Source organism: Brassica oleracea, chromosome C1 (genome assembly GCF_000695525.1).
Source record: "Brassica oleracea var. oleracea cultivar TO1000 chromosome C1, BOL, whole genome shotgun sequence".
In the NCBI taxonomy this organism is placed as follows: Eukaryota; Viridiplantae; Streptophyta; class Magnoliopsida; order Brassicales; family Brassicaceae; genus Brassica; species Brassica oleracea.
Genome location: NC_027748.1, coordinates 11968167 through 11988043, shown reverse-complemented (window position 1 = coordinate 11988043; position 19877 = coordinate 11968167). Strand labels below are relative to the sequence as shown.

General features: G+C 36.3%; 4 protein-coding genes and 1 pseudogene across 4 annotated transcripts; 3 read left to right on the top strand and 2 right to left on the bottom strand.

Annotated features, from left to right (window-relative positions):
• The first annotated feature begins 86 nt into the window (after nt 1-86).
• On the top strand, nt 87-1301 carry LOC106314374 (glucuronoxylan 4-O-methyltransferase 1). Its single transcript, XM_013752254.1, has one exon. The coding sequence runs from the start codon at nt 151-153 to the stop codon at nt 1084-1086; it is 936 nt and encodes a 311-aa protein (XP_013607708.1). The 5' UTR covers nt 87-150; the 3' UTR covers nt 1087-1301.
• Nucleotides 1302-1327: 26 nt separating this feature from the next.
• Nucleotides 1328-3296, bottom strand: LOC106314366 (TITAN-like protein). Its single transcript, XM_013752248.1, has 5 exons — nt 2984-3296; nt 2685-2811; nt 2362-2611; nt 1784-2253; nt 1328-1572 (listed from the first exon to the last, which is right to left on the bottom strand). Exons 1-5 carry the CDS (start codon nt 3268-3270, stop codon nt 1549-1551), a joined length of 1158 nt encoding a protein of 385 aa, XP_013607702.1. The 5' UTR covers nt 3271-3296; the 3' UTR covers nt 1328-1548.
• Nucleotides 3297-5590: 2294 nt separating this feature from the next.
• Nucleotides 5591-8664, top strand: LOC106323386 (probable inactive purple acid phosphatase 24). The gene is made up of 11 exons (XM_013761525.1): nt 5591-5824; nt 6054-6145; nt 6227-6299; nt 6386-6505; nt 6596-6688; nt 6772-6901; nt 6981-7062; nt 7143-7275; nt 7344-7549; nt 7621-8056; nt 8129-8664. Exons 1-11 carry the CDS (start codon nt 5645-5647, stop codon nt 8435-8437), a joined length of 1854 nt encoding a protein of 617 aa, XP_013616979.1. The 5' UTR covers nt 5591-5644; the 3' UTR covers nt 8438-8664.
• A 5735-nt stretch (nt 8665-14399) lies between these two features.
• Nucleotides 14400-15971, bottom strand: LOC106302119 (annotated as a pseudogene).
• A 1557-nt stretch (nt 15972-17528) lies between these two features.
• On the top strand, nt 17529-18296 carry LOC106299721 (early nodulin-like protein 3). Its single transcript, XM_013735759.1, has 2 exons — nt 17529-17750; nt 17827-18296. Exons 1-2 carry the CDS (start codon nt 17561-17563, stop codon nt 18189-18191), a joined length of 555 nt encoding a protein of 184 aa, XP_013591213.1. The 5' UTR covers nt 17529-17560; the 3' UTR covers nt 18192-18296.
• Nucleotides 18297-19877: the final 1581 nt, after the last annotated feature.

Below are 19877 nucleotides of genomic sequence, written 5' to 3'. Positions count from 1 at the left end.
AGAGAGAATCTTGGAATAGAAGCAAGGCGACCTTTCCTTGTTATTCACTCGAAGTTGACACATAACTCTTAATCATATAAAACCACAAAGATTGAAACACCAATTAGCAAAACTTTTTTGAAAACTCATGATATTGAGTACAAGGTGATAATGCCTCCACAACTTCATCAATCTTCACTTCACATTCTCAACCCTCTACTCAGATTCTCACCTCCTTCCTCCCCTGATAATCCCAAACATCAGAAAGAATCAAAGTTCACAATGCCAAAGCTCACTGTTCGTAAACTCATACCTCTTCTTATCTTCATCCTTACAAGCTTCTCTGTTCTTCGACTCCTCCGTATCTCATTAAAGTCTTCATCCCCTGCGTCTCGACCCTTCTCTTCAACCACATTTCGGTTGAGTCCCTCTGAGTCCAGTCAGCAGATCAAGGCTAACGCGAGCCAGAGCGCTCTCACGGAAAAGGAACTCAAGCTCTTATCAGACACCATTGCTCTTAGATCCCTTTGCAACGTTCTAGTTTTCGGGTTTGCACATCAATACCTCATGCTATCTTCATTAAACACAAGAGGCATCACCGTTATTATAGACGATGAACCTTCAAAGATAACGACATCAAACAACACAAGAGTCTATAGCTTGAAATATGATCAGATGGAAGTCAAGAACACTTACAAGCTGCTTCGACATGCCCGGTCTAACCCCGCATGCGCACCAAATATGAATCATCTCCATCAAGACTCATCAGACTGCAAGTTGAAACTGAAGGATTTGCCACAGGAAGTACACAACACCAAATGGGATGTGATCGTCGTCGATGGGCCACGTGGGGATGACTTAGAGGCGCCAGGTAGGATGGGGAGTATATACACCGCAGCTGTGTTAGCAAGAAGAGGAAGCAGTAACTCAACAACAGATGTTTTAGTGCATGATGTGCAAAGGACTGCTGAGAAGTGGTTCTCCTGGGAGTTCTTATGCCGAGAGAATCAGGTTTCAGCTAAAGGAAACTTGTGGAAGTTTCGGATAAATGGTCAATCAAATACATCTAGGTTTTGCTCACCAGAAACATCTCTGGTCAGATATTAGCAAAAGAATTGTACATCTAGTTTAAGAGCAAGCTTGTTGCTCCCTCAGTTAAACACACTACTGCGTCTTTATCTCAGTACAGTGTTGAAAATCATCTTTTCAAATAAGCATTTCAATGTAGAGTAGCAATCAGAGTTTTTCTGGACAAATGTCATTCCAACTACAGTATGTGTCCAAGTAGAATCACAACATGGGAAGATACATTTTTTTACTTACATGAAAAACCCAAATGAAGATTATAGATAGTAGAAGAAAGGCGTTTCTCTATGATAATATTATTATTACTGCATAAGATTCCAGTACAAAAGAAAAAAATGTATCCATTTTCTTACACTACTTCAAAGGAGTATCCATGATCACATGCCTCTAAAATTCTTTCAGAGCTCGACAAGAAAAGAGGGTTATAAATTTTCAACATGAATGATCCGTACTTGTTTCCATTTTGAATGTCAGCCACAACCATCACTCACCACTCTTCATTGCTCGCTGCAATGGCAATAAATATACGGAAGTAAGGTCACTGAGATGTACTTCTCCAAGTAGACGTCAATAACAGTAACTAACAAAGCAATACTTATCTATCTACTTGTGAGTAAATGAGGATTTTAAAAGGAAGACGGCACAACTATGACTTAAAGAGATATCAATCAGAACAAATAAGGCATCTGCAGTTTAGTATTATAAATGTAAAACATACCGCTCGTTTGCTAACGTATGGTTGTATCTGGACTGGTTCTCCTGATTCCACTGAGATGCTTTCGGTTTTGACTAACTTCCGTTCTTCTGATTCCATGGAGATGCTTTCAGCTGTGACAACTAACTTCCGTTTTTCCTTCTCAAATTCTTTTCTAGAATCTTTACGAGTGCCTGATTGCCAAACTCGACCAAAGTTAGGAAGCCAGTCTGCATCAGTGTTGATATTCACTGCTAGTCCTCTCTTCTCCATCTCCATCTCAATCTTTCTCCTTTCAGCCCATGCAGCGCCAACCCTATGAGGGTTCAGCTTACTAGTCTTTGCAGGAAGCTTTTCCTGAACTTTGGTAATGTCTGATTGGTTGTAGATATTCCCACCATTTGGATTAAGCCACGGAGGGGGAGCTCCAGTGTGAACATTCCCGGTAGAGTCCCCGTAAAGTGAAGAAGAATTGCTAGTCATTCCAATCACACCTGACAAGGAGACAAACAAAAGAAGAGTAACTAGTGCATATCATATCTGCTACATTGATGAGACCTAGAAGATGAAGCAGTCATCATCAAAATCAAGCAGACACCTACCTGGAGGGAGATGGGAAGCATCCAAGTTCAGATGTGAACCATAATGTGTAACTCCTGAATGTGATATCTGATACTCATTCGTATTATACAGTAAAGGCTTAACATCATTTAAATCATTTGGATTAATATAGTGCGTTTGAACTTTTTCAGTTCTTTCAAACTCAAGTTTATTATTGTGGATATCACTAGAAAGCTGTCCTCTGCAAGAAGATGCATCTTTGTTTCCCAATGCCGTGCATTTTCTCACCCACTGCATCCACCATAAACAGAGTTTCATCACATAACTCAACAAAATATAATCTTCATAGTCTTCAAGGACTTACCTTAGCTACATCAGCATCTGAGATTTTGAAATCGTCAGCGCAATCCATCGATGGGCCATGTTTCCAGAGAAACTGCTTGACATTCTTGTGATGTTCGGAGCTCGCAAAGTGATTGATTGCCTTTGAACTGATACAAACAAAACATTATATATGTGCAGAAAAAGGATGAAGCTTTTGTTAGTCTCCTTCTATAAGATACAATCAAAGTTTTCTAGCACAGTTAACTCTATCAACAACAACTATTCTCTCCCTCACTACAAATCGAACGAAACCAGACTCAAATCAAGGGAGTGTCATACCATGCAAAGGAGCTGCCGAGCTCGACGATGTCCTCATCGCAGAAGACGCACCAAACACGGTTTTGAGACTCCTCTTGTGGCCTTAGAAAGCTAGGGTTTTTGAGGAAGAATCTGACGTCGGCTATTTTGGATCGGAATCGATTGAGGAAAGCTGAGAGGAGCTCTTTGTGGCGAGGGAAGTACTTGTGGCGCGGGCCTTGGTCGTGATGGAATCGGCACACCTTGCAGAGCTCGAATTCGCTCTTCTTTGAGGGTTTCTTCTTCGCCTTCGTCTTCTTCTCTTCCATCGAGTTCTTCGTTTAACACAGAAAAAGAAAATTATTATTTTGGGACTCTTAGGCAACGGTTTGAATCAAAACTGTTCGGTTCAGTTATAATCAAACCGGATTTTCATTCACCCGCGTAAAATTCCACGGTTAGAAAAAAAACTCAAGCAATATCCCTGGTAAAATCAACGACTTGTGTAGAGGTCCTAGAGGATGAAATAATATTATTCTGGTTAATATTCCTATTCACATATAAACGATGATAATGATTCAAATTATATTATTCATGTAGATAATGATTCAAATTTAGATGAGAATATATACACGATCTTTACAATGGCTTATAGATAAATTATAGATTGTAGTAATTTTTAAATATCTTAGTATAACACTAAACAGTTATTTTATCATAAAAATAGCTTACAATAATCAAAATGATCAAAATAGATTTACTATAGAAGTAAATACATTTATACACATAGATTTAATTAATCTAGATTTAGAGTTTATAAGAATAATTTAAAAAATAATAATTTTTAGATTCAGAAAAATTAATTCTTTCAAACAAAAAGTGAAAAAAGATCGAAAATTTTTGAATACTAAATAAAGTTTTTCTCGGAAATATTTGTTTTATTCAATTATTTAGTCATATCTATAGAATAATAGTATGATTGTCGTTTACTTTTTAATAAAGTAAATGAAACGTTATTTTTCTTCTTGTGTGTTTCTTGGTCACAAAAATACAAATTTTAAATTCTTTTAACAAATTTTTATGATAAAATTTAATATATAGTTGATTTTATTTTTAAGAAATTAACAAATATATATATATATATGTTATTTAGTTTTGCGATCAATACTCACATATCTTATGTTTCTTCTAAGATCTTTCGGTAGAAAATATATTTAGATAGCTCCACATTGGTTGACAAAATAAAATAAGTCAACATTGTTTTTCCCTTTTGCTAAAATCTAAATCTTAATGTGAATTTTGAATATAATTCAACCAGAATATATGATTTGATCCTCAAGCCAAGTCGGTTGTTGATTTTTACCAGGAATATTGCTAGACATTGTTGACAGTGTTAGCTATGAATATTTCTTATAAGTGTCAACAAATGTTTTTTATTATAAATATCTCCTCACGGTTTTCTCTATTGATAACCAAATATTTCTTATCAATTATAGGAACAAACATTACAGAATTGCAAAGTTGTATTAGTTATACATGTTCTAATTGTATCAACTAGTATTAATTACATATTTTAACTGTATCAGTTAAATTAATTATATGTATTTTAGTTGTACCAATTATATTAGTTATATGCTTTTGAATTATACTAATTATACTGTATCGAGTTGTAATAGTAATACTTTGTGTTTTTTATTGTTGCGAATCTTGTATATTAAAGACAAAATTTGATTTTAGATAAGATAAAATAAATTGAGTGATAATGTGTTAATCAATTTGTGATACATTTTAAAAAAAAAAACAAAAAGTTTGAAGAACTTTTTTAATTTCAATTTGGATTAGAGATGGAGAAATGTTGATAAAAATGGAGGATTCAAAATCTAAATTTAAGTTATAAATTGGGTCAAGAATCAGGTTAGTGGGTTGGATTCATGTAATATTAGATATGAATGATATGAGTTAGTAAATATGTTTAGTTACAACCACGCGTTAGTGGTCCAGTGGTGGTACTCAACCTGGGAAGTCATGGGTTCGAGCCCCGCTGGCGGATGTTGCTCTTGAGGGACCTTCGGGCCCAATACGGACACTTCCAACTACGCTGGCCACTGGTGGGATTTAAATGGGGTGATCACCAGCCCTCCTGGATGCCTCGGCGGGCTCCCCGGCTAGTTCCGGTGGACGGTCTCTCGCAGCTAGTCGGATCCTTACGAGGCATTCGGATACCAGGATTATCAAAAAAAAAAATATGTTTAGTTACTTAATCTTTTTAGACATTTAACTTACTTTTTAAATTAAATTAGGTGATTTTTCTGTGCTCTCATGCATAGATATAAATAATCATTAAGTAAATATATTATAATAACTATTTTTAAATTAAAATTTAAATGTTAAATAAAAACAAAGCACAAAAGTTAAAACTATACATGTAGTACTAACTTATTTTTCAACGATTTCAGTTTAAAAATAAAATTTAGTGTGATAATAATATATAGTTGACTTTATTTAAAAATAAAATTTAACACAAATTCTTATTATATACTAAGTTGAAAAAATAACTACACAATAATTACAAAATATAATAAGTTGAAAAACAAAATCTCAACAGTATTGACAGTTAGATATGAAAAATTCTGAAAAGATTCCTAAACCCTTACTGTTATAAATATCTCGCATAGTTTCACTTCGATTCACAACAATTCAACGATGCCTAAGGTTTTATTTGTGCTTCTCTGTTTGGTCGGACTTCTGAGTTCGAGATGTTCGGGTGACGCCAGCAATGGACGAGGAGATCAGCCTTTAGCTCAGATTAATATCTATAAAGCAAGCCTCGCTTTGGACACTTCTGTCCATATTCATGCTTCTCCTCAAGTTCTTGGTTTAAAGGTTCTGTTTTATATCCAATTTTTCTCGATCTTGTCTGATTCTAGTATTCATTTGTATATATAATAGTATAGAAAAAGAAACGATTGTTAATGCTAGATTTCTGTATGATAATCAGAGATTAGCCGTTTTAAACGAAATAATATTGTGTTCTTGATCTCACCCAAGTGTGTCAAGAACCAAACTTTCTAATTGGTTTGGTTTTGATGACAAATCTTGTTTTGATATACAGGGTGAAGATACTGAATGGGTGGACGTTGCAATCTCCAACCCCAAACACTCTTCAAACGATTGGATCGCAGTTTTCTCTCCAGCAAAATTCGAGTAAATTTTATCTTTTATCCAGTGTTTTTATTTTGATTGTTGTTATTAAGGGATTGTTATTTAACTATTCTTTGATGCTAGCTCATCTACCTGTTGGCCTTGGCAACCACAAACTAAGGAGAAGTCTCCTTACCTTTGCTCATCTCCTATCAAGGTTTGTTTTTTTTTTCTAATTATCTATTGACCCTGTGGTTTCTATATTTGATCTCAGGATTAACATTCGTTTTTTCTATTTATCAGTACACGTATATGAGGAATTATCCGGATTATACAAAGTCTGGGAACGCGATTGTGAAGTTGCAGATAATAAACCAGAGAGCTGATGTCTCATTTGCACTGTTTTCTGGGAGTCTTGACCAGGTAAGTCGACTGATGTAGTTTCCTCAGCTTAGTATTATATTTTATATGCAATATCAAGTGGACTTATTGATCTTTTTTGAATGGCTACAGCCAGTACTTCTCGGGGTTTCGAATCCTGTAGCTTTTGTTAATCCTAAAGCACCTGTCTACCCACGTCTTGCTTTAGGCAAGAGTTGGGACGAGGTAAGCTTTTGTTTCACTTCATAAAGATTCAAACTTTGAAATGGTTAGCAGCTTTATTTGGTATCTCTTAAATCTTTTGATAGATGACTGTAACATGGACGAGTGGGTACAACATAAATGAGGCTGTTCCGTTCATTGAATGGAGTTCTAAGGGACTCCCAGCTAGAAGATCACCTGCTGGAACCATTACCTTCAACAGAAACAGCATGTGTGGTATGTCTTTGGTTTGGTTTCTTCATCTGGATATATTCTAGAGATTTGATTTTTTTGCCTACATGTGATATTTACATAGGTGAACCTGCTCGTGGTGTTGGTTGGCGTGATCCTGGTTTCTTCCATACCTCTTTCTTGAAAGAACTTTGGCCCAACCGCGAGTACGTCATCTGTTATCTGCCTTTCATATAAACCAAGAGTACTAAGATAGTTTTGTAACTTGCAACCCTTTGGTTTTCAGATACACATACAGGCTAGGCCATGACTTGTTCAACGGTTCGACAATTTGGAGCAAGAACTACACTTTTGTTTCCTCTCCTTTTCCTGGACAAGACTCGTTACAACGGGTCATAATATTTGGTGACATGGGGAAGGTAACTATCTTGTACTAAAGGACTATCATCTCAAATGGTCACTTACTTACATTGAGATATGTTTTCAGGGAGAGCGAGATGGCTCGAACGAATATAATGATTACCAGCCTGGTTCCCTCAACACAACTGACCAGCTCATCAAGGACTTGAAGAACATTGACATTGTTTTCCATATTGGAGACATCACTTACTCAAACGGGTATCTCTCCCAGTGGGATCAGTTCACAGCTCAAGTTGAGCCTGTGGCCTCTAAGGTTCCATACATGATTGCAAGGTTAGTCTATAAGAACAGCTTCATTGTGCTTCTTACAGTGGGTTAAAAGTTACTTTATGTTTCACTTGCAGTGGCAACCACGAGCGTGATTGGCCAGACACAGGATCATTCTACGCCGGTCTAGACTCTGGGGGAGAGTGTGGTGTTCCCGCAGAGACCATGTTCTACTTTCCTGCCGAGAACCGAGCTAAGTTCTGGTACGCTGCAGACTACGGAATGTTCCGGTTCTGTGTAGCGGACAGTGAACACGACTGGAGAGAAGGCACGGAGCAATACAAATTCATAGAGCATTGCCTTGCAACTGTTGACAGAAAGACTCAGCCTTGGCTCATCTTTATCGCTCATCGCGTCCTCGGTTACTCCTCCAATGATTGGTACGGCAAAGAAGGAACCTTTGAAGAGCCTATGGGGAGAGAAAGCCTTCAGAAACTGTGGCAGAAGTACAAAGTAGACATCGCTTTCTACGGACATGTGCACAACTATGAACGAACATGTCCCATTTACCAGGTTTGATCACCATCATTATTTAATACTCTTATTATCAATGTACCTTTGTCTCTGAGTTGTTTTCTATTGCAGAGTCAATGTGTGAACAACGGTAAGAAGGATCACTACTCAGGGACCTTCCAAGGAACCATTCACGTTGTTGTTGGTGGTGCAGGAAGTCACTTGTCTCCGTTTAGCTCGCTGACTCCTAAATGGTCTTTGGTTCAAGATTATGACTATGGGTTTGTGAAGTTGACTGCTTCAGATCACTCAAACCTTCTCTTTGAGTACAAGAAGAGCAGCAACGGCCAAGTGCATGACTCATTCAAGATCTCTAGAGATTACAAAGATGTTTTGGCTTGTACTCACGATAGCTGCGAGCCCACCACATCAGCTTCATGATTTTTCTTTTTTACTTAGCATGCATAGGATCTTTCTGGTTTTCATTTTATTTTTCTCGACAGGTTTTACACAATTATCTAGGACCTTTTATTTCTTAAATTGCAGAGATTTGGTTTTTAAACAAAGGCAATATAAAGTATTAGATTTCATCACATTTTCATGTAACAACACACTATTTCTATTCATAAGCCTTACGTGTGAGAAGCCAAAAGGTGGCTACAGTTCCAGTTTTTATTGCTTCTCTATGTTTGCACAAACACAACACAGAATCCAAACCGTGTTCTTTCTCTTCAGTTGCACATCTCTACCCGAGGGGACTTGTCTTGTTGGTTCTCATGTGAAATCATTGTTGCGTGATCTTCAACTTTGAGGGGAGAATGTCTGGTCATATATAGAAACATGCATGTCCTTTCAGAAAGCATTATGCAAAGAAAGGGAGTACCAACCTAATAATTTAGAAGAATCAGTGATAAATATAGGAGCAATCCTCAACAAAATCACCAAGTTAAACCATAACCCAGAAACGAAAAAATGGTTAAGAAAGAGCTGAAAACTATGATCATGGTCCAGACTCACTAAACGAGGATTAACTAGTAATTCCTCATGTGCAAGGCTAAGATGTACCTCAAATTCTATAGGAACCTGCGACTTCATACTAAGAGACACGACGGCAAATGAAATGCTGTGCAAGATCACAAAGTACAGTGGTGTAGCTGTTCTAGTGGTCAGAGGAAACAATGGACCTGTGCTGCATAACTGACAAGTTGTGGAGATGAATTTCGAATGTACGCTACTGTCTCGTGATGAAGTAATTTTTGGTGCACGACCATCCATACCAAGCCGAATTAATGCCTCCACAACTGAAACACACTCCTCTTCCTCCCCTCACCAGTCTTCAACTCATCTTTCTCGGCATAGCTGATCTCTTCAACTCCCCAAATCAACTTCGACAGATGAAACAACTTTTGATTGTTAGGCTTGGAGCCTTTATTCTTATCTTTCTTAAACTTCTTTTTCGGCGCCCTTATCTTCTGAAAGAACTGAACTGATGTGACACTGACACTGATATGAGGCTCCAGGAGATCATACAAAGCCTTCCTCTCACCATTAAAAGGGTCTAACCCACTAGTCTCTTTGTAGTCCACGATCCCTTGTAACAAAGCAAACTCATCTTCCTCGGACCAAATTCGCTTGGAAACAGTTTGCCTTGGTCTCGCCATCAGAAACTGAAGCTCTCTTGACACTCTTAGCTTTTTCTCCTTCATCAGTCTCAACAGGTCGCTTGTTAGAAGAAGCTCCTGTAAAATCGACATACAGCAAAAACACAAGGCACAAAGTAATTCCAATAACTCGTATATCTTTTATTAGAAATCTTTTATACAATCTCTTACAGACTTGTTTGATCCGAATTACACAACTCGACACGGATCGATTTGTAACACACCCAACTTGCTTGACTCAACACCTGTTGATCAAGTCTACCAATTCACTCAGCCACAATATATATTTAATAACATTTTCCTATTATCTAATATAATATTTCCTATATTTTATCATCACTAAATCTTCCAATTTGTGATCTAATAACATTCCTTTAATGCTTATTTCGTCAACCAAGCATATGGAAATATCACACATCATCGCATCTTGACGTTTCCTTTTTATTCTCCGAAGCATGTGTCACATACTACTCTCCATGTGTAACACATGTACACAAACCAAAACTCCACCACTGCAGCAACCTATCAAGCTCCAAGTTTTTAAGCTTACATTCTCCCCCTTTTTCATTGAGTTTTACAACTCAAGATCAATAATCTCTAAGCAAAATATGCATCATACATCCCATCAAAGTATTAACTTAAACTCCCCCTAATCAAGTACCATCTCCCCCTGCTTGAGTGAAAAACTCTGTGAAAAACTTCATGATACTTGTTGAACCATCAAAACCCTCAAGTCCTTCTATGCCATCGAACTGGTTCTTCAAGTTCAGTATATTGATCAACCATTCGAGTGTATGACACATTGGTATGCTCGTGTGACACACCTTTCGTAAACTTGGGATACAGATCCTTCTTAGCTATCCATACATGTCCATACCTTCTAGGTTCCACATAAAAAAGGTTCATCCTCCAAGCTCGCTCAATTTGGTGTCTTCGAGAATAACATAAATCAACCTTATGACCATGATTCCCACAAAACAAACAACCATTCTTCCTAGTTGTTGCAGGCTTTGGAGAGTGTAGTTTTGTCTGAGCATTAAGTTCTTTTTTCACAGGTGCATATGTATGTCTTTTCTCAGCTTTTGAGCTACTTTCAGGGTGAGATGGAGTACCTTTTGCAAACTTGATAACATCGACTGGAATAGCTTGATCTTTTGGAGCAGCACCCTTGTATCCTAAGCCCCAATTCACCTTTGGAGGTTGTCCAACTGATAATATCTGATCTAAAGTTTCAGATCATCTGTTCAGCATCCTTAACTTTCTGTAATTTTCATTGAGTTCTCTTTGCAGCAGCTGACTTTTCTCGCGTTCCTCATTCAATAGCTGTTTCATCTGATGAAACTTTGTTTCAGACTCTTGTTGAATTCGGTTCTGCTCTACGATAACTCTCTTAAGAGATTGAAGCTCATCTTCCTCATCATTCTCTGTCATCCTACACTTTGATTCATCCTTCGTGTCAGTCTGTTCCATCTCTAGGATGTTGACTTGAGCTTTTAACATAGCTTTATCTTTGATGAGCTGCAAGTTTTCGTGACTAAGTTCTGCAAATTTACCAAAGAGAACCTGGTACTCAGCTACAAGATCCGTATGTAGATCACTTTCTGTATCACTGTGTGACGCATCAGAATTGGTATGTGACACACATGGCGCACGAAATTCACCTTTAGTGATGTCTTTTTCAGACCCCATAACTCCAAGAAGAGCCACAAAATTGAGAGCATCTTCTTTTATCTCTGGCTACTTATCACTGCAATTTCTTTTCATCTTCATCTTCTTTGTGTTCACACACTCTGATTTTATGTGCCCATAACCATTACATCCATTACACTTGATTTCTTTTCTCTTGAATGATGGACAATCTGTTTTGACATGTCCAATACCATGACAATTAAAACACACCACTTTCTGCCTTTTATGTCTTTCTTCTTCTCTAGGCAGTCTGTTGTTGGACATCTTATACAAAAGACTCATGGTTTCTTCAAGTTTCTCAATCATCAGGTGAATAGATTCTTCAAGTTTCTTAGCTCTTTGGATGTTTTCATTAGCTGTAATTCTAAAGTCTTGAGCAGGCTTTGAACACTTAGATTCCAATTCCATCTCCTCAGCCTTTAATACCCCTACTACCTCAGAGAACTTCAGTTCATCAGTGTCATCGTCAATGTTATTGCTGCTTTATGTGCTGCAAACTTAGTTGGCAAACATCGCAAAACTTCTTCACCAATTTTGCATCTTCGTATTTTTTACCTAAACTTTGTGCTTCATTGGCTATGAAGCTAAGCTTTACACTGAAATCTCATATCTTCTCATCATCAGTCATCCTTATGTCTTCAAACTGTGATGCAAGCAAGTCCAATCTTATCCTTCTAACATTCGCAGTACCCTCAAAAGCATTTTGTAGTATATCCCAAGCCTCCTTAGCTGATTCACATCCCTGTATAAGCTCAAATTGCTTTCCATCTACAGAACTGAAGATTGTATCTAGTGCTTTCGCATTAAACCTTGAAAGTTTTTTCTCTGTTGCAGTCCACTTTGTCTTCGGTTTAAGTGTCTTCAAGCCATCTTCTTGCATCACACACGGTTCTTCCCATCCAGATTGAACAACTGTCCAGATATCTTTATCATCTCCACGTAAGTTTGCTTTCATTCTCACTTTCCAGTACCTATAATTGACATCATCCAGCAACAACATATTATGTGCCAAATTCACCATATTCTCTTCTCAGGATCTCACCTTGGTTCGAAGAACTCTTTTTCGTTTAGATGTCCTGCTCTGATACCAATTGTAAAATCGAGATACATCAAAAACACAAGGCACAAAGTAATTCCAAGAACTCGTATATCTTTTATTAGAAATCTTTTACACAATCTCTTACAAACTTGTTTGATCCGAATTACACAACTCGACACAGATCGATTTGTAACACACCCAACTTGCTTGACTCAACACATGTTGATCAAGTCTACCAATTCACTCAGCTATGAAACCCCAAAACTCTTTGTGTTTCTCTCTGAGAATTACAACGTAAAAGCTCTAACCCTGATCTTAGTTAAAGCCACAATATATATTAAATAACATTTTCCTATTATCTAATATAATATTTCCTATATTTTATCATCACTAAATCTTCCGATTTGTGATCTAATAACATTCCTTTAATGCTTATTTCGTCAACCAAGCATATGGAAATATCACACATCATCGCATCTTGACGTTTCCTTTTTATTCTCCAAAGTATGTGTCACATACTACTCTCCATGTGTAACACATGTACACGAACCAAAACTCCACCACTGCAGCAACCTTTCAAGCTTCAAGTTTTTGAGCTTACAGCTCCAAGCTTGCTACTGGAATCTGCGGGAGGTGTTTCCATAAGATAGAGAGCTGTTCGTCACCACTATTATCTATTTGAGATTGGCATCAAAGATTTAGTGATCGACTTGTTATTGTATAACATTTTCAAATAGTATAGTTTTCTTCCTTTTCTGATGAACAGACATAAGTTTTTTTTGTTATATATATAGACTAAAGTCAGATATAAGTAATAGTGCAACACATAATATTAGTGACTAAGCTATTTTCAAATGTTATAGTTTTTTTTCCGGATGACCTGGCATAGGTTTTTTGGTTATATATAGACTAAAGCCGGATATAACTTATAGTGCGACACATAGGATTAGTGACTACTGACTAGGCTATTTTGACGATTTTTTTTTAAATATAGTTAATATCGTGTGATCTGCTAGACCATATATTCCATCTTTACTTTAATTAATTCCAAAACTGAGATATGTTTTAGTTTGCTAACGTCTCACATAAAGATTAGTTCATCATAGTAATTTTGTATTTAGAGTTAAGTAGTCAAATTAGTGAGCAAAATAGGAGGAAAATCAAGAATATGAATACCCTCTTATCCAACTGTTTGATTAGATGATTCACAGATACTTTATAATTGGAAACATGAGTTTGAAATTTCAGAAAAAAACAATTTATAAATTAATTTTAAATACAGTTTAGTAAAATTTTCAGCATGGTGTAAATAAAAACGTTAATTGTAAATCTTCAGATTCATGGTAGTGCAACTAAAATCATCATAATCATTAACAAAACATTTAATTTATACTCTATTTTGCTATATAGACTTTAATTTCTTCCAGTCCCAATAGAGAGACTATTTTAAATAACCGTTGGGAGTAGCAGCAAACAACAACATTTACTTATAACGGTTAGTTTCTTCTTCTATATATACAAACCCAATCATTCATTCACAACAGAGTCCAAATAAAACCACATCAGTCTCATACACTCAGATATTCAAATCTTTCACTCTCACCAGTGCATGGTATAGGAGGAACTCTAACTAGAAATTAGGGAGCCAAAACGTTTCTTCTCTAATGCTGAAGAATCTAGAGAGGTAATCTAATTGAATATATTTTAGATGAATAGAATTTTTTATATAACTATATAGTGTTAGGCAATTAGTCATGTTATATATTATTTGTGATCATCCTAGCAAAATACTTATAAATATTCATTAATTTGATAGACTAGTTTGACCCAAAGTAACGGTCAGGAAAAGTTGCGTAGTTAGCAAAGACAATGTGCTAAAACGATATATTTACATATAATAGTTATATAGGCTACATCTTGAACTATATAAAAACAAGGTGCTAAACGGTGGATTTACAAATGATAGTGATAATTAAGGTTACATATTTTGAACTATATAAAACCAAGGATAACATTAACTCCACTGAGTAAGGACCGGGACAAGTTGAAGTGGAACTTTCTTAGGACACACAAGCCCGTACGATTCTTCAAGATCAACATCTTCTATCTCCATTCCATCTGGAAGCTTCCAATCAAATCGATAAAGAAGGTTGATAAGAGTCAAGTGTGCCAAAGCCATACCCATCCCCATACCAGGGCACATCCTCCTTCCGCTACCAAACGGTAACAATTCAAAGTTCAAACCCTTGTAGTCAATCTCATTGTCCATGAACCTCTCAGGGATGAATGTTTCTGGATCATTCCAAACGTTTGGATTCCTATGAACACCCCAAATGTTGACATGGATCCATGTTTTCTTAGGAATGTCGTAACCCGCGATCTTTATATCCTTTGAAGCCTCTCTTGGGATTAGAAGTGGGACAAGTGGGTTTATCCTTACCGTCTCTTTAATCACCATTTTGAGATATTCGAGTTGTTCTATATCTTCTTCTGTGATATTGTCTTTGTTTTTGATCACTTCTCTTACCTCGGCTTGCACTTTCTTCAAAACTCTTGGGTTTTTGATCATATGTGTCATCGCCCATGTTATTGTGTGGCCAGAAGTGTCTATTCCAGCAATAAGAACATTATGTAATAAATAAATAAATAAGACAAGATAAATAAATCACGTTGTACAACATGTGTGAAGAATGAAGTTACATTACTTACTAGAAGAATCCCTTTGGTGTGGTTTCTAGTAAGTTGATACTCTCCAAGTCCAGCCTCTCCCCTTTCCATTTTGTGAAGCAAGGCAATGATGTCATCTCTAAGACTCTCATCTTCCATATGTTGCTTTATAGAATGTTCGAAAAATGCATCCATTTGCCTTATAAACCTTCTCACATTTGCTATATAACCCCGTGACCCTATCGATGATTCGACCAATGATAGGAAGGTAATCAACTGCTGCGAAGCTCCCCAACACCTCCATGGTTTCTCGAATGACTTCCTCATACGTATCCTCGAGTTTGCTTCCTTTGAGATTTATCCCAAACCCTACCCTACATATCACACTTCCAGACAGTTTCATTAACGTGTTGCTCAAGTTAACCGTGTTCCCTAACGAAGCAGCCCCCTTTACGAACTCGACCAAGGAAGCAACTTCTTCTTCTCTTATATGCCGAAACGATTGCACCCTTTTGGCGGTGTAGAGCTCAAGAACCGTCATCTTTCGTACTTCCCTCCAGTACTTGCTATAAGGAGAGAAGGCGAGGTCGTTTAAGTTGTATGAAATTCTTGCAGCATACGTCAAGTACGGTCGCGAACAACAATCTGCGTCGAACGTTTTTAAGACATCCTTCACTGTCTCTGGAGATGACGCCACAACGGTAGGCACGTTTCCAAACTTGAGGGACATTAGAGGTCCACACTTTTCAGATAGTTTGTGCATGGAACGTTGGGGTTTGGATCCTAGTTGGTGCAAGTTTCCAATTATGGGAAGTCTTGGTGGTCCAGGAGGTAGATTCTTCTTGTTCTTTCTCATGTTCTTTGCAACGAGTAAAGATGCTAAGATGACGACAGCAACAATGATATACCACATAATCATCTTGCTTCCTACACAAAAAGGGACAGTTTATACAAAGTCAGTTGATCTTCATAGAAATATAAAAAAAGTTTAGTGATAGATACACAAAATAAGCATGTTATTAAGTGGATTTAATTAACCAACTAAAAAAAGCATGTTACATGAATTAAAAGTACAGAACTAGAACCAGAGGCGGATCAATGTACAATAAAGGGGTGTCAACTGAACATGTTAAAATATGAAATAATGATTTGTAAGCTGTGATTAGTCGTGACTATATAGCTCAAATGGTAACGTAGTTCAACCTTTGACCCCCCATCCCGAGTCGATTTCCTTCTGAACCTAGTTTCCTTCTTTAATTTTTAACTACATTTTTTTTTGTTCTAGGCCCAATTAAACTATGACCCAGGTTAAATATTTTTTTGGGTCCGCCATTGACTAGAACCACCAAGCATCTCTCTAGCCGTGCGTCAACATCAGATGATTCTGAATTTTATTATAACACAGACAGGGGAAGGACACACATACATATATATATATATATGCTTAAAATACTCGAGAAACTGAGCGTTTCTTCTACAGTATTGAGACATAATATAGATAGAGAGACTGTTCGATAAGATTGCCTTAAAGTCTTATACTTTATGCTGAAGATTTTAGAGGAGAGCAGAGATAGAGAGTATTTATTTTACTTTGTTGTGGGATGATTGTGTTACATGCATCAGGTGGTGGCAACATATATATGTACGGAGGTTGTGTACTTGTGTTACACGCAGCAGAAGGTTCTTGTTACACGTAGAGAGCTGTTCGTCACCATTATTATCTGTTTGAGATTGGCATCAAAGATTTAGTGATCGACTTGTTATTGTATAACGTTTTCAAATAGTATAGTTTTCTTCTTTTTCTGATGAACTGATATATGTTTTTTGGTTATATATATAGACTAAAATCAGATATAAGTAATAGTGCGACACATAGGATTAGTGACTAAGCTATTTTCAAATGTTATAGTTTTTTTTCTGGATGAGCTGACATAGATTTTTTGGTTATATATATATAGGCTAAAACCGGATATAAATTATAGTGCGACATGTAGGATTAGTGACTAGGCTATTTTGACGAATTTTTTCTTTAAAAAATAAAGTTGATATCGTGTGATCTTCTAGACCACATATGATATATTCGATCTTTACTTTAATTAATTCCAAAACTGAGATATGTTTTGGTTTGCTAACGTCTCACATAAAGATTAGTTCATCGAAGTAATTTTGTATTTAGAGTTAAGTAGTCAAATTAGTGAGTAAAATAGGAGGAAAATCAAGAATATGAATACCCTCTTTCCCAACTGTTTGATTTACAGATTTATGGTAGTGTAAATAAAACCATCAGAATCATTAACAAAACATTTAATTTATACTCTCTTTTGCTATAGACTTTAATTTCTTCCGGTCCCAATAGAGAGATCATTTTGAATAACCGTTGGGAGTAGCAGCAAACAACATTTACTTCTAACGGTTAGTTCTTCTTCTATATATACAAACCCAATCATTCATTCATTCACAACAGAGTCCAAATAAAACCACATCAGTCTCATACACAACTTAACTATAATGGCTAAGATAACTCTTGTTGATACTCCCTGTCTATTATCCTTCTTCTTGTTATTGTTGGCTGATCTCTCCTGTTGCAAAGAGATTCTGGTCGGAGGCAAACACACTGCTTGGAAAATCCCTTCTTCACCCTCTGACTCGCTCAACAAATGGGCTGAGAGTTTGCGGTTTCATGTTGGAGACTCTCTCGGTGAGTTCTTGCAAAATCTTGGTTTTCAAACTTCTGAAACTCTTTGTGATTGTGTGTTTATGCACTTTGTGGACAGTGTGGAAGTACGATGGGGAAAAGGATTCGGTTCTGCAAGTGACAAAAGAGGCGTACATTAACTGCAACACCACAAACCCAGCAGCCAGTTACAGCAACGGAGACACTAAGGTGAAGCTAGAGAGATCTGGACCTTTCTTCTTCATCAGTGGCTTTAAGAGCAACTGTGTCCAAGGCGAGAAGCTTCACATTGTTGTCATGTCATCTCGTGGTGGTTTCTTCACTGGGGGATCTGCTCCTTCTCCGGCACCCTCTCCTGCTCTTTTGGAAGCTCAAGCTGTTCCTCCTGCAAATGGTTCTGCTTCTTCTTTGACTAGTCGGATTGGGGTTTTGGCATTTGTTGGATTAGCAATCGTTTTGCTCTGAGTTTACCTATATAGACTTTGTTTAGATTCCATCTCTGCTAGCTATAGATTCTTTTAGTCTATGAGATTGTTTTAAAATTCTTTTGAAATCAGTTACTAACCACGATTGACTCACTCTTAGGGATTATAAAATAAAGACCAAGGACGAGAAAAAAAAGGATCAAATTTTCTAGGGGTTTTTGCCAAAACTAACTCACAACTTGATTTTAACCTCAAACTTATACCCAAACTTGAATCAAATGCAAAACTAATCTAAAAGCCTAGTGAAATTACAGTTCAGTCTCTTGTGACCAAACAAAAAAACAGAAGCCATTTTTACGAATATAGCCCTAGTAAATCGTCTGAGTCGTCTGAGATGTTGGAAGTCGTCTGGACGACTGAAGTGTAAGTCGTCTGGTACCGGTTTATTTTAAAAATAATTTATAAATCTTGTAAAAAAATATTTTGATGCGTGAAAAATAAAAATCAAGTAATTATAAACAGTTTTAAGTGATATAAATTAAGATATGATAAAATTGATTTGTTTTGAAGATAGATGAGTGGAAGTAGTGAATCATGAAATACTTTGGTTTAGGAGTTTGGCAAACATATGTTGTAGTATTGTATGTATTGTTAGAGTTAGATTTTGGAAAACTAAAATGTTTTTTTCAAAAATTAGTTTTCACCTATATGTGTTTATTTATGTGTATAGTAAACACTTTTCAAGTTTGATTTGATTTTATGAAGTCTTTAATTAGATAATTAAGTTTAGAGGTTATGTTTAGGGTGTGGACGACTTATATTTCAGTCGTCTGTTGAATAATTTACTCGGACGACTTACATTTCAGTCATCTGGTGAAGAAATTAAAACAGACGACTTACATGTAAGTCGTCCAAATATTCCCGCCTAAAATTTTTTAAAAAAAATATTTTCCCGCTTAAATAATTTAAACCAGACGACTTACTTGTAAGTCGTCTGGAAAATCTTCTATTTTAGTTTCCCGCTAAAAATATTTAATTTCCCGCTAAAAATATTAAACTCTTCTGGACGACTTACATGTAAGTCGTCTGTTTTAATTTCTTCACCAGACGACTGAAATGTAAGTCGTCCGAGTAAATTATTCAACAGACGACTAAAATATACGTCGTCCGAGTAAATTATTCAACAGACGACTGAAATATAAGTCGTCCACACCCTAAACATAACCCCTAAACTTAATTATCTAATTAAAGACTTCATAAAATCAAATCAAACTTGAAAAGTGTTTACTATACACATAAATAAACACATATAGGTGAAAACTAATTTTTGAAAAAAACATTTTAGTTTTCCAAAATCTAACCCTAACAATACATACAATACTACAACATATGTTTGCCAAACTCCTAAACCAAAGTATTTCATGATTCACTACTTCCACTCATCTATCTTCAAAACAAATCAATTTTATCATATCTTAATTTATATCACTTAAAACTGTTTATAATTACTTGATTTTTATTTTTCACGCATCAAAATATTTTTTTACAAGATTTATAAATTATTTTTAAAATAAACCGGTACCAGACGACTTACACTTCAGTCGTCCAGACGACTTCCAACATCTCAGACGACTCAGACGATTTACTAGGGCTATATTCATAAAAATGGCTTCTGTTTTTTTGTTTGGTCACAAGGGGCTGAGATGTAATTTCACTAGGCTTTTAG